A 14,804-nucleotide genomic window follows, 5' to 3' on the forward strand; every position below is an offset into this window, starting at 1 on the left:
TCTCAAACCTACCTTCTGTTAAGCCACCAACCAAAATTCATTACAAATCTGTTGGGAGAAAACCAAAGAAAATGCAAGTTACTGAGAGGGCCATCTGGAACTGTTTCAATCAAAGTGATTTTCTACCTCTAAACTGGTGCACCTCAGATGAAGACTATTTTCAACAATTAGCCGAAGAAATGGTCAGAGTTTGGGTTGTAATACTAAGGGAAGTAAGAATCTACTATCAGGATGGAGCCTTCACATTTCTTGGCAGAAAATTAATGTACACATTTTCACCCACGGAGATCAAAAGGGTGATAAGCTTACTGAAGGACAAGAATACTGCAATTAAGGCATGGAGATCTATTTTGGCTGAATGGCTGGTAGAAAGGGAAGAAAGAAGAGTAAGAGAAAAGGCTGAAAGTGAGGAGAGGAAAAGAAAGTATTTTGAGGAGACAGGAATGTATATACAAAGATCTGAAGAATTTAAGGTAAAGGGGATGAGCAGAATTACCAAGGATGGACAATTTCTAAATATCAAGGTTGGCAGATTCTCAAGAATTAGGGTTGGGTTTTTGAACAGTTATTCATTAGCTGATAAACTCAAACTTGTAGAAGCTCTAAGAGGAACATCAATCATAGAGGAACTGGAAGTACTTGTAAATTTAAAGGACCTCATTAGAGAAGAAACAGGAGATGAGAAATTTGATTAATAAATGTATCTGATAAACTCAAGAAATCTTTGTGCCCGTTTGCCAAATCTTAAAATAAGTAACTTATGACTTAAAATTAATAAGTGACTTAAAAGTGATAAGTAGATGAATACTTGTAAGTTATGTAAGTGTTTGGTTAATTTTACTTATAAGTCAAATTTTTTTTAACTTAAATGAACTAAAAAAATAATTTTTATATATTATTATCTTAAATCATGACTTTTAAATTAACTTAACATTTAAAAACATATATTTAAAAACTAAAATTAATAAAAAAGTGAAAATCAAAATAAGTTGAGAAAAAGTACGTCGTTACTAACATTCAACTTATCAGCTTATAAGTTGTAAATTCGACTTATAAGTTGGGTCGACAAACAGTCCGAGATCAGTACTTACGGGCTTATAAGCTATATGTAACTTATAAGCCCGTACACAAACATACTTATGTATAAATGTTGTATTTCTGTCAATTCTTATGTAAGGTTCTATTGTTCATTTTAACTTGGGGTTAGTCTTGTTACCAGGCATGAATTTGTGATAAGCAATCTTCTCATAAATTGGGGGAGATTGTTGTACAAAACATGTCTGTACTGTAACAAGACTAAGTCAAATTGACAGCCCTAAGTAGGTTGTATGATAATCTAAGTTTGCATTTTGTATTGTATTACTTGAGTCTGTAAAAGTGGAAATAGATTAGATTGTAGTATTTTTCTGTAAACAGTCTCAAGCCTAAGAATAAACCCTGGAAGAAGATCATGAAGATCATGCCTCATAGAAAGTGTGAAGAAGCTTAGAGTTGAATAAATCTATTTTGAGAAAAACATTCTAAGTCAAGAAATCTACAAGTCACAGATCAATTCATATAGAGAAGTCATCGAGAACTCCACAATGACTTATCGACAAGTAAAAAATAGCTTATAAAGGAGTCTCAGAGATATCGACAAGCCAAAATGAAGATATGAAGATTGAAGCTATTGATAAGTCATTTCTGCATTAGAAAACTCAGAGATATCGACAAGCCAAAATAAAGATATGAAGATTGGAGATATCGACAAGTTAATTCTTCATGGAAAGACTTGAAGACCTCGACAAGCCAAGCTCATTCGAGAACTCAGAGATCTCGACAAGTCAAGTTCATATTCGAGAACTCGACAAGTCAAGTTCACATTCGAGAACTCAGAGACCTCGATGAGTCAAAGCACTTATATAGAACTAAGAGAACTCGATAAGTCATTATACTTATCGAGATGTCAGTTCTCTATAGTTCAAACTGGAGATCTCGATATAAACCTCAAGTATAGAATGAAAACCAGTTAAAGATCCAAGATTGTCAATCAACAAACAAATCAATCACTGATTTGAAAAGTCTACAAAAAGCAGCTTGAAGAGTACAAGATTAAAGGCCAAGATTAACTGACAAAGTAAAGTCACAAACATGCACGATTTGCAAAGATACTTTAAGCCAGAAATAGAAAGTTTCAGTTAACTTAAAGCAGGGTTTAGTACATGCTATTGTATGCTGTGTAAAACCTGTATTTACTATTCTATAAAGTAAATACTGGATGCTTTTTCTAAGGAGTTACAAACAGATCTAAAATTCTAGTAACTCTCTCAAGAAAGAAGTTGAGTTCTTTAACAACAAAGAACCCATAAATTTGTAGCAAGACATGCTTGATTTTAATATAAAATTAGGTGAGTTTTGAAGATAGTGTGTTTATATGCATATTTTTCTATTTCTATTAAAACACTTTATCTCTACAAGTTAGACTACTTTGTTCACCATATCCATAACTGTTCAAGAAGCTTAAAAATAATCTAAAACACATTCACCCCCTTCTGTGTTATATTCATTATCTAACAATACACCAGGCCCAAAACCCACTAACTAAGGTCTATAGACATAGCATGCTCAAGGAAAAAAAAGTCATTTAACTAATAGCTGGTTGTATTAGGATAAAGAGGAAGATGGAAAAAGGTATCTATTATCTTGTATATGAAATTAAGGCTTCAGAGAGGCTGACATCTCGAAAGTCCAGTTAATCATTTTGTACTCGTTTTATCCTATAATCAAAAAAATTTCTTCTTTCATTTATAAAATTAGTATCATCTTTGTTGTTAGCAGGTGTCTTGGTTGCTAGCTGATGTCAATCGTCTGAGTAATAACTAAATCCATTACACGAACTTATACACAAAACAACAAAGTTACAAGAGTAATTTCATCTTAAGTGTAATTTTTTATTAAGTTCGAGTAAATGCATGCATTCATGGTTAATGGCTCGGAGTTTCAAGAAATAATTATTAAGGGCGCGCACACATAAAATGTAACATGATGTTCTTCACACACATACTACAATAATTTATTCTATTTGTAAATCTTCGGCTTCCCGCTCTTAATCTTTCTACTTGCAACAATTCAGAAAACATATATGAACACTTCTATTTTCACAAAGCAAGTATATAAATTATGTGTGCCATAAACCGTAGTGTGCTTTATGTTCTTGCAATTCTGTTTTTACCGCGAGGAAGTTTTGCTGCTGAAAAAATCGTGGAACAACTTTGTATACAATAATTTTGCACGCATAGACGAGTATAAATTATAATCTTAACGGTTCCTGCCAAGTGAGTAAGAGCACCAAAAAGGTCTTATGTATTTTCAGCTGAATAGATATTACTGGTTATACACACAATGATTAAAAATCAAACAAATAAGTAATTTCTTCATGGCGTTTACCACTATGTATGTTGATGTGTCCGATATGGCTTAGTGTGGGCTAAAGTTCACGTAGCTATGTGTATATATATGCATATTCTTTGCTTAATTCGAATAAGACTAAAATTCACTTTGCATCCCATAATTTTGGCTTAAAATTAAATCTGTATCAATATATTTTATAAATACACATCACATTCTAAATGTTTTTCCTAGTTTCAGTGTGCACCCCCTGGGCTCTACTCTGTTAAATTGTGACGTTACCGTCAAATCGGGGCTATATTAATGTACAAGTATAGTAAGGAATAGGAAGATAAGATTTAATAATGTAGCTTAGAAAATTTCATGTTTAATAGTACGTAATAAGTAATATCAAGTTCTATTTTTTGTTAGTTCAATTTGTTTTCTTGCATGTCATATTAAACTTCCAAAATTTTAGAAATAAAAACATATGTGATCATAGTAATATCATAAATATAATAATTCGATAATAATTATCCATTACATAATTTGATAATAATCATCCATTACAGAGTTGTTAAACAAAAAATAGCATTTGCAAAGTTTTAGTTATAGCATACTTAAGATAAGCAGCCTAAGTAAAAGATTAATAGTCTAAGAAAAAGACAAGTCTGTGATACAAAAGTGAGAACACAATTTTCAGCTTCATTTTGGTGGTCTTTTACTCATTCTCCTTAGTTTAGCAGCATCCAAATTTCGAAGTGTAGGAAATGTCTGTCCATTTTGGTCATTAAAATTCATAGATTCCACCCCTAAAGCTCCAATATGTGCTTGTTGACCAGGAGCTTTAAATTACTTAAAAATGCCTCCATGTGTTCTAGATTTCACTGATTTGGTTGACTTTTCGCTAATAACAAAACTTGCATTCTGCATTTTATATTCATGACCAGCTTGTGTCAATAGCAACTCCATAGCAATCTTGCATTTTCTTCTTGTTGTTGCTTCTAAAGCAGATCCTTATCTTGAAGAAGTTGTGCTTCATCATTTTGTTCCTCTTGCATAATTTTATCATTTTTCTGAAAAGACAAAATTTATGTGCAACTTTTGTAGTTAATATATACATGAAATTGATATAATAATGATCATTAACCTTGTTTTTGCATGATCTCTGGTTGTGTCCTTCTCCGTTACGATATGAACATCTAACTTTACTCTTCCTTTTTACAACTTCAGCATCACCTATTGGTTCTCCTTCTTCTCTTTTCTTTCTCTCAGTATCAATTTTCTACAAATACAAAATTAGAAGAAATATGGAGTGTGTTAGAAAAGTAAAAATTGAAGACAATTAAAAATTCCATCACCTTAGTTTTGCAGCTCCTTGCATTATGTCCCCATTCGTTGCACGAAGAACACTGTAAAGAACTTCCTTGTCTTTTTAACATTGTCAGATCATTCTCTCTAGTCTTAACCAAATCTGCCTTTTTGTCCCTTTTTTTAGCCTACCAGGTGCAATTCTTTTTTTTGGGAGTAAGGGTGGGATCTCCAGCTTTTCTTCCCAAAATGGTTCCTCGTTAATGGGCTCTAGTAAATGACTATACACTTGCGGGTACCTTTTCCTCTTGTAGCATTTATGAATAAAATGAATTGGGCTTTGTTTCTGGAATAATATACATGCAGTTGCATGAAAACAAGGTATCCCGTTAAGTTGCCATTTTCGACAAGCGCGTGTCTTATTTTTTAAATCGACGACTATTTCATGTCCACCCGCCGATATTGTCACATGGTATTTATCCCCTCCATTCCAAACAGGCCTTGCATTCCTGGCTTTTAACATTGATCTATGTTGTAAACAAGAAATAAATCGACATATGCTTAAAGAGACATTAACATAAGGCAATAAAAAATAAATTAACACTTGTTTATTATCCACTTACTTATACATTTTTTGCAGTGCCCTATTGCAGATTTTTGTATTAGCCCTCTCCATACTGGATTTCCTTCTTTGTATCCTTGACATACAACTATTGTGGATTGCTTTGAACATGGTGACAATCCCCACATCTCTAAACTTATTTATAGCATTGTTGAATATTTCACAATTATTGTTAACGAAAACATCTGATTTGCACAATTTTTTGAAAGCTGACCTACTCCATTGGCTTCGTGGTTTAGCAGATAGCCAAGTATAAGCTTTCATGCTCAACTGTTACAAATTTAAGAGATAAATGAGCTGACATTTATAAGGAATTAGAATGAATTAAAATATGCATAAAAACGATTACCTTTTTAAGTATCTCCATGTGCATATTAAAATAGTAATCTATATTGGCCTTGGCAGCACACCATAATTGACCCCTTACTCCCTTGCCTTTATATTCTTTGAAAACATTATTCCACAGGTGCATGACACAAAAACGGTGCTCAGACTCTGGAAAATGTTTCTCTAGAGCATTTACTAGGCCATGTACTAAACTACAATCATTGGTTAATCATATCAAATATATTAAAAGCAAAAATAAATAAACAAAGTGACGAAGCACCTTTTGTCTATCGGAGATGAATGTGTAGCTTCCTGTGTTGTGAATCCTTAAGTCATCTTTGACTAAAGATAAGAACCAATTCCAGTTGCTGTTGTTTTTCGCCTCCACTTGAGCTCATGCTACTGGATACATCCCATCATTGGGATCCGTAGCAACTGCGCTGAGAAGGATACCTCCAAAAGGGCCCCTAAGATGACACCCATCTAATCCTAGGAAGGTCTACAACCATCCATAAATCCAGCTTTCAAGGGGCCTAAGTAAACGTAAAACCTTTTGAATCTTCTTCCCTCGACTCCAAATTCAGCAGATTCTGTCATTAGCTTGATGGTTGACGTCGGCATGGCCTTTTTCAACTCATGACCATATATATACAATTTTCCAAATTCTTCTTCATATTTTCCCTTATTATTTTCTTTTGCTTTTCTTATTGCTCTATATATCATTGAATGTGAGACATGGCATTTTAAGTCATTGATTACCTTTGAATGAAATGCGCCAATTGGCCATGTTGGGTTCATGCGAATTTCATCTTCATAACTTTGGCAATCCATGTTGAGTTGAGTTGTCGTTGTTTCCATGCAGGGTTACATGTATGCACCTCATAAAATATTTTTATCTGAATATTAGTTGATCGTTGCTGCCTTAAACCATAGCATTTCCACTTGCACCCCTCTGTGTAGACCCATTTGATTTTGTCTACCAAATTTTTCTTTAATTTAATGGGCCTTTGATGTAGTATTGCATATTTTCGGACAGCAGCTCTAAAAATAGCACCACTTGTGAACAACATTCCCAATAAAAATTTAGGATCCTCCATCCCTGTTAGTTCATTAAATTCCGGGTATTGTATCTCCTGCTCATCGCACGATGACAGAGCCAGCCTTTCATCATCACTATCATAATTGCCTTCTGAGCTTTCACAGTCCAACCCTATTTCAACTAACTTTGCATCTTCATTCATTAAAGATGGTAAAAGTTCACCATCACTTAAATCTAAATTTGAGGAATCTTCATGGAAACTTAGCATGTCCCCTTCAATATTGTGATCAACATCCTATTTTCTAACCAATTTGTCTTCCGACTCACAATCAACTTCCTCCATAATCTCATCTATTACTCTTTCTCTTTCATCCTTCTTGAACTGCGTAAAAGAAAAATAAAGCCAATCTTCATTAAGACTACCATATTCTGTATTATAATCATCATCCTTCATGCTCATATCTTGTAAAAATGAGTATGTAATATAATTGTGGCATACACTACTACTAACTTTCCTGGTTGTGGCATACACTACTACTAACTTCGTGTAAATTAGTAACTCCATCATCATATAAACATCATTGTTAGTCTTTACTGATCGTAAACAATCACTACTCAATTTCACGTACGGTAATAACAACCACAAATCAAATGAACCTTCCGACAACCTTAATTGTACCAACATAACATAAATCTCTAAAAGTGTCATCTTCTCAGGTGTGCACATGTTAAAATAAGCAATTTTACCCCCAAGATAATGTTCGCACTTCTCATCAAATTCACCCTCAAAATAAACTTTTAATGTAAATTATGGAAATTCCACTGCATAAAATATTTAGAGCAAAATTAGGTCATAAAAAATAGATACTTGGGACAACATCACTATCCAACTTAATTTTAAATTAGGGCAAATAAAATCGGAGACCACACTATTAAAGAAAGACATACACTTAACATCACACGTCTGTATCACCAAAAAATAGGTATATAAACAACTAAAATTATATTTAAAACTTGAAAATGGTACCTCCATAGTCAGGATTAGGACCACGATCATCATTCTTTGTTTCACGTACAAATCTTAAACGACCTCTCATATTTTTTTAAAACTAAGTTATGGTTTTAATTGAAAGTTGAAGGCGATGCCTAATTGCATAATTAGGGTTTTAGATAAGAACGTGAAGAATAGACAATTACTATTTATTTTTGTGAATAGAAGACAAGTAAGTATGACACTTTATTTATTTTGGGGGGAATTTCCAGTTATGCCCTTATGAGGATAGACGGTAACGATATTTTTTAATGGGATAGAGCCAAAGGGATGCATACTGAAAACTTTAAATATATATTTGGGATGTGATGTGTATTTATAAAATATATTGAGATAAATTTGATTTTATGCCAAAATTGTGGGATGCAAAGTGAATTTTAGTCTTCAAATAATTTATATTTTTTTCGAAATATAATACGATACGCAACGTATATGTACTTTATATATGTTCTTTATGGGAACCCCTGAAAATTAAATGTCAGATTTTATTAAAAAATGATAATCTCAACTGAGTAATGCTACGTATCCCGAAATTCATTATTAAAATTTTTAAATGACGTTGTTATAATTTTTATGATTATATATTAGTTGGTAACCCGTGCAAAGTACGGGCCCGAAATTAATATCAAGTCATTATTTGCATAAAATTGAACCTCATAATTTTTCTGAAATATAAATCAATTATTTAAAAGTAAACTAATGTTTGAATGTACACTGATAAATAAAAATTAAAGTGAAAATAAAGTTTACAGAGAGTAAAAGTTAATTTGTATTAGTTGAGATCTAATTACATAAAATTTTAAAAATACTATAAAATTATAAAAATAGTTGTATAATTTTGTAATAAATACCAAGATTTGGTACTTACGTATTTTAAAAAACATGATTCACTTATTAGTTAGATATAGTTGATAACCCGTGCTTTCGCACAAGTCCGAAATTTAAAATATCGAATTAGTATTTGTAAAGAATTGAATTTATATTCCGTGCAAAACACGAATTAAAATTAATATATTAATATCAAATATTAAATTGGTACTTGCAAAAACAGTTATTTAATTAATAAGAATCGAATCACTCGTGAAATTTCCTAGTATAATTCTAATTCATCATTGTTTTACTTGATATAGAATATAACACATTAGTTATGTTTTTGTGAAACAAATTTATATATTTTTTTCTTATGAACTGAATATTTGTTATTTAGATAATTTAATATGAATTAATAATATTTGATAATTAGATTTTTCAATATAGTTTATTTAATATTACTTAATTATTAAAAAAAATTCAAATTAAAATTAAATATGTGTTTTTATACATAATTTAGTATTACTAAGTATTATGTAAATACAACCCGTAAATTTATTACTGTTAAAAAATATTTTTAACTTGTAATGGATAGTAACAAATATAGTCGTTACATCAATGATTTTCAGTTTAGAAGTTAATAAAATGTCAGTAAAATAATTTATTATTACTCAATTATTTTTAAAATAATATTATTCAATTTAAAAGTAAACTGACGTCAGGATGGACACTAATTAATAGAAAATAAAATTTAATAGAAATCAATTCGTGTTAGTAGTTTACTTAGTAGTTATTAGTTTTTCAAATTAAACATAAATATAAGTTATTTTACGTAATTTAACGTAACTTAATAAAATTTTAATATAATTAATAAATCACTTAAAAAATATTTTTTTATATTATAAAAGTAAATAGAATATTGGGTGGAGGAGAAAATAAGGTTTACAGAGAATAGAAGTCGATTTGTGTTGAAAACAAAGTTTAGAAAGAATAGAAGTCTTATGTCAAAATTTGGTATTTTGATACTTTTAGTACCAAATTATGCATAATTTCACTTTTATACTATATTATTATAAGTAAAATACACCTATTTGGTAGTTGTTGGTCGATTATTCAGTACAGTTGTTTGGTACGACAAATAACAACCGTCGGACCTAAAGTCAGATAAATGGAAACCGTTGGATGCAATAATAAAATAATATTATATTAATATTTAAATTGCTCTCATGGATTCAAGGTTCGAACCCCGTCAATAGCTTATTATATTTAAACTTTTATATTCTTTATTTTAACAATTTCTACAGGTTCAGGGTTCGAGTCCCGTGAACAACATATTATATTATATTATTTATTTTCACTTAAGTCTGAAATTATCATAAAACATTTTTTATTATAACTTATTATGTTCTTCAATTTATTTTCCAACTATTGAAAATATATAAAAAAATATAAATAATTTTAAGATAAATATCTATATTATTCAATAATAACCGGAATATTGTATAATTTGATATGCTTTTTTTTTGTTAGTTTGATTATCTCATTTTATGACTGTCGGATCTTTTTAATCAAGTAATCAAGACCGTTAGATTCAAATACTAAAAAAAATATACACTACTCAAGCTACGAGGTTCGAACCCGCCGAATAACAAATATTTATATTATTATTTATACACTACTAAATCTTTCAGGTTCGAACTCCACCAACAGCAAATATTTATATTATAATTTATACACTACCCAATATTCAGGTTCGAATCCCTCCAACAACAAATATTTATATTATTATTTATAAATATACTAATAACGTAATGATTCAAAAAAAATATTATAATTTTAAATAATATAAAAATATTAATGAAGATCGCACATATTATAAGGTTATATTATTAAAAGTTATTGAAGCGTTAAAAGTAACCCGTGAAGAGTATAGAGATGGAAGCGTCCATCTATCACCTACCAAATATAAACCATGCAGTCACCTTATATATGGGAATCGTTTTAGAAATTCTAGCAATTTTTAAAAAAATCACGGGTCATCATACTTTCACAATTCTTTTTTTTTGCCATAAAAATCAAATTGCATTAAACCATCAAATCATTTAAAATTACATGAGATAATTCTGGGTAAGTGTTTCCCCCACTCCAAATACGATCAGCTATGGAACTAGATTGTCTCGCTATAAAGTGAGCGACCTTGTTCGCAGATCGTTTTACAAAATTTAACGTTATTTGACGTTCTTTTAGAAGAAGTAACAAGCTTCTACACTCGTCAACCACTCTACCCAAGTAAGACAGATTGATTGTAGAGCATCGAATCGCTTGTACCAAAGCTAAACAATCCATTTCCAGATCAACTGCTTGCCATCCCCTCTCCTTCACCCAACTCAAAGCCTCACGAACACCAATCGCTTCTGCCAATAAAGGATCCATAATGCCTTGCTTGCAGCTTGAAACAGCCTCAACCAGATCACCCCGATGATTACGAGCGATGAATGCATAACTGAACCGTCTAGATTCATCAAAGATTGCAGCATCAATGTTGATTTTAACCTTACCTTCAGTTGGCAGTTCCCAGGGCTCCTTTCCATCCCCTTGAGTCATAAACCCAAGATAATTGTCGAATGTTTTGTCTTGTGCACTATTCAACTGGTTAAAATAAAGATTTGCTGATACTAACACCTCTGAAGATTCCAGTCCTTTCTGGTTCCATATGACATCGTTGCGATTTTTCCATACTGCCCATATAACCATTACCACCTTCCGAACCTCCTCTTTTGAACATTTTTGCATAACTGCTTCTAACCACTGTTGAAGACTTGTTAGCTCCCTAATGCCCTTCATGAAACCCAATTGATTCCAACAAGTATTGGCAAACGGACAGGTAATCAAAGCATGAAGTGTATCCTCATGTGCTCCATTACATACAGGCTACATGCTATTTACTTCCACCCTTCTCTTTAATAACTGGTCTTTAGTTGGTAATGCATTTGTTAGAGCTCTCCACACACAAATCTTAACCTTTGCAGGAATTTTCAGATTCCATAACTTTTGCCATAGACCAGAATTATCACTCAACCCATTGGCGTTAGCTCTGTCTTGAATAGTTGCATATGCAATCTTGACTGTATACGTACCTATCCTCTCCTTGCTCCAGTACCAAGAATCAGAATCAGAACCCCTAATAGGAATAACAGCTATTATATTTGCTTCTCTCTCATCAAAAATATCCGCTAACACCTCCATATCCCACTCATTTTGACCTGTGATCATCAATGAAGACACAGTATTCCCTCGTAAAGATTGATGTGCTGAGTGTACAAAGTGATCTTCATGATCAGGCAACCATGGATCGCTCAAAATGTCAGTACTGGATCCATCTCCTATTCTACGAACAGCTCCTGATTTTAGCAACACCTGAGCTTCTAAAATGGTCCTCCAAACATACGAGGGGTTATTTCCAATCTTCTCATTTAGAAAAGAGCAATGAGGATAATATCGAGCTTTATATACTTTACTGAGTAAAGCATCCTGATTAGTGACAAGGCGCCAAGCTTGCTTACCCAACAAAGCTACATTGAAATCATGCAACTTACGAAAACCTAGACCACCTTGTGATTTTCGTTTGCACATTGAGGCCCAACTTTTCCAGCTAATACCTCTATCATTGCCACCTGAGGATCTCCAGAAAAACCTGGACATTAAGCCTTCTAATTCCGTACACATTTTTTGAGGCAAAAGAAATATGCTCATAGCATAATTAGGAACCGCTTGTGCCCCTAACTTAATCAAAATTTCCTTCCCTCCTTTTGATAAAAGTTTCTTATCCCATCCTTGAATGCGATCCCTCATACGATCCTTTAAGAAACCAAACACCGCCGATTTATTTCTACTAATGGTATTTGGAAGACCCAAATACTTTGTGTGCTCATCCGCCTCATGAAAACGTAATAAGTTGCAGATAGTTTGTCTGACCTCCTGGTGAGTATTTCGACTGAAGAATACAGAAGACTTCTCAACATTAATTTTTTGCCCTGATGCCTTCTCAAACATTGCAAGCAAATTATTAATCTGAACAGCTTCATCACATTTTGCTTTACAGAAGATGTATGTATCATCAGCAAAAAATATAGAAGAAATAATAGGAGCACCTCTTGCTATTTTGATACCAGTGATCAGCTTTCTTCTTTCGAAATCATCAAGCACAACTGTAAGCCCTTCCATACAGACAAGAAATAAGTATGAGGATAATGAGTCACCCTGGCGAATGCCCCTCTGTGGAATAATACTACCAAATTATTTTCCTCCATGACTAATTTGGTATCTAGCCGATGTTACACTTTCCATTAGCAAATTTACCAGAACTGTTGAAAACCCCATTTTAAAAAGCATTGCCTTTAAGAATCCCCATTCGACACGATCGTACGCCTTACTCATGTCCAACTTAAGGGCCATTGAACCCATCTTTCCTTTTATTTTTCGCTTCATGAAATGCATTACCTCATGAGCAATCATTGTATTATCTGTAATAAATCGCCCTAGAATAAAAGCGCTTTGATTACAAGATATGATATGATTTAGCACTGTCTTGATCCGGTTAGCAAGCACTTTAGAAGCTACTTTATAACATACATTACACAAGGAAATCAGTCTAAGATCAGTCATATTAACAGGCACTTGCTTCTTAGGAATTAGAACAATAATAGCGTCTGGGATGCTCTGCTCAAACTTACCAGTTGTAAAGAACTGCTTCACCAGATCAACTAAATCCACACCAACAACTTTCCAGTACTTTTGGTAGAAGCCTGGGCTCATGCCATCGGACCCTGGAGATTTGTCCGGGTGCATGCTAAACAGCACTTTCTTAACCTCATTCACTTTAACTGGGACTGTTAAATGCGGATTTTCTGAGCTTAAAATCCTTTCACTAACACATGTAACAACTTCTTCCCAATCAGTCTGAGATGCTTTGAAAAGATCACTGAAATAACGTTCCATAACCTCCTGCAGACCCGAATCCCAATCCACCTCATTACCATCACTATCTTGCAGAGTTGTTATCTGATTTTTCTTCCTATGAACTTTTGCTGAAGCGTGAAAAAACTTATTGTTTTGATCGCCTTCTCTTAACCAAAGATGCTTAGAACGTTGTCTCCAAAAGATTTCTTGCTGGCTATAAATCTCAGTCAACTTTTTAGATTCCTCTTGATATAATTTGATTGACCTTGCATCCCTTTTTGCATTCGCTGATTTCATGATTCGTTTACACTCATTTATTCTAGTTCTGAAGTTTCCTGTAATTTCTTTCCCCCACTTCATTAACACCTCTGAACATCTTGCTAGCTTCTCCTTAAGAGTTTTTCCTTGCTTAGAACTCCAAACATCCTTCACAATTTCCCCACACATCGGATCACGTAACCATGCTTCTCAAATTTAAAACGCCTACATGTAACCATCATAGGAATACTGACTGGTTCAAGTAACAAAGGGTTGTGATCTGAGGTTAAAACTTTCAAATTTGATAACTTGGCCTCTGTGAAAACTTGTAGAAAACTACTTGAAGCCAAAGCTCTATCCAACTTGATTTCAATCCATTGATCTGTCCCATGGCCTATTTCCCATGTGTATCTGTAACCTTGTAGTTCCATATCGTTCAAATCACAATCATCTAACACTGACTGTAAGCCTCTGATTAACCATGTTGGATACGGACGCCCGCCTTTCTTATCCTCCTGATTCAGAACGTTATTCATATCACCTATTAAACACCAAGGCATTGCACTTTGATTATTCAGACTTCTTATAAGTGCCCAAGTTTCCATTCTTTTTGTTCGATCCGGCTCGCCATAAATTCCTGTTAAACGATACTTTTGAACACCCTTCATCTCAATCAAAACATCAATATGATTTTTGCTCAAAGACAATAAAATAACATCCTCCTTATTTCTCCAAAGAAAAGCAAGACCACCACTGTGTCCTTGAGAGTCAACAGCTATAGCACCCTCAAAACCTAACATGTCTCTGACCCTATCCACTTTATTCTTATTGCAGAGAATTTCACAAGGAAAACAAAATTGGGTTTTTTTTGGAGTACAAACTCCTTAAGAAATTGTAAGGCCCATGGGGTCCCAAGCCCACGGCAATTCCAGCTAAAGGTATTCATTGTGATAGGCGGACCTCTACTCCGAAGCTCGCCTTTTGCACATTTTTTGGATCATTATTAATCCTTGAAATTATGTTGGAATCCGGGTCCATAAATTCCCTTGCACCCTGCTCAA

The 14,804-nt window shown here is 33.1% G+C and overlaps 1 protein-coding gene across 1 annotated transcript; it reads right to left on the minus strand.

Moving 5' to 3' along the window:
• Window positions 1-13,913: 13,913 nt before the first annotated feature.
• Window positions 13,914-14,543, minus strand: LOC141664858 (uncharacterized). Its single transcript, XM_074470813.1, has one exon. It carries the CDS (start codon window positions 14,541-14,543, stop codon window positions 13,914-13,916), a length of 630 nt encoding a protein of 209 aa, XP_074326914.1.
• Between the last annotated feature and the right edge of the window lie 261 nt (window positions 14,544-14,804).

Source organism: Apium graveolens, chromosome 6 (genome assembly GCF_009905375.1).
Source record: "Apium graveolens cultivar Ventura chromosome 6, ASM990537v1, whole genome shotgun sequence".
NCBI classification, from domain to species: domain Eukaryota; kingdom Viridiplantae; phylum Streptophyta; class Magnoliopsida; order Apiales; family Apiaceae; genus Apium; species Apium graveolens.

Bases quoted from the DNA above. Each gene is read 5' to 3' on its own strand.
- LOC141664858 (XM_074470813.1), bottom strand. From the start codon at position 14,543: ATGTTAGGTTTTGAGGGTGCTATAGCTGTTGACTCTCAAGGACACAGT.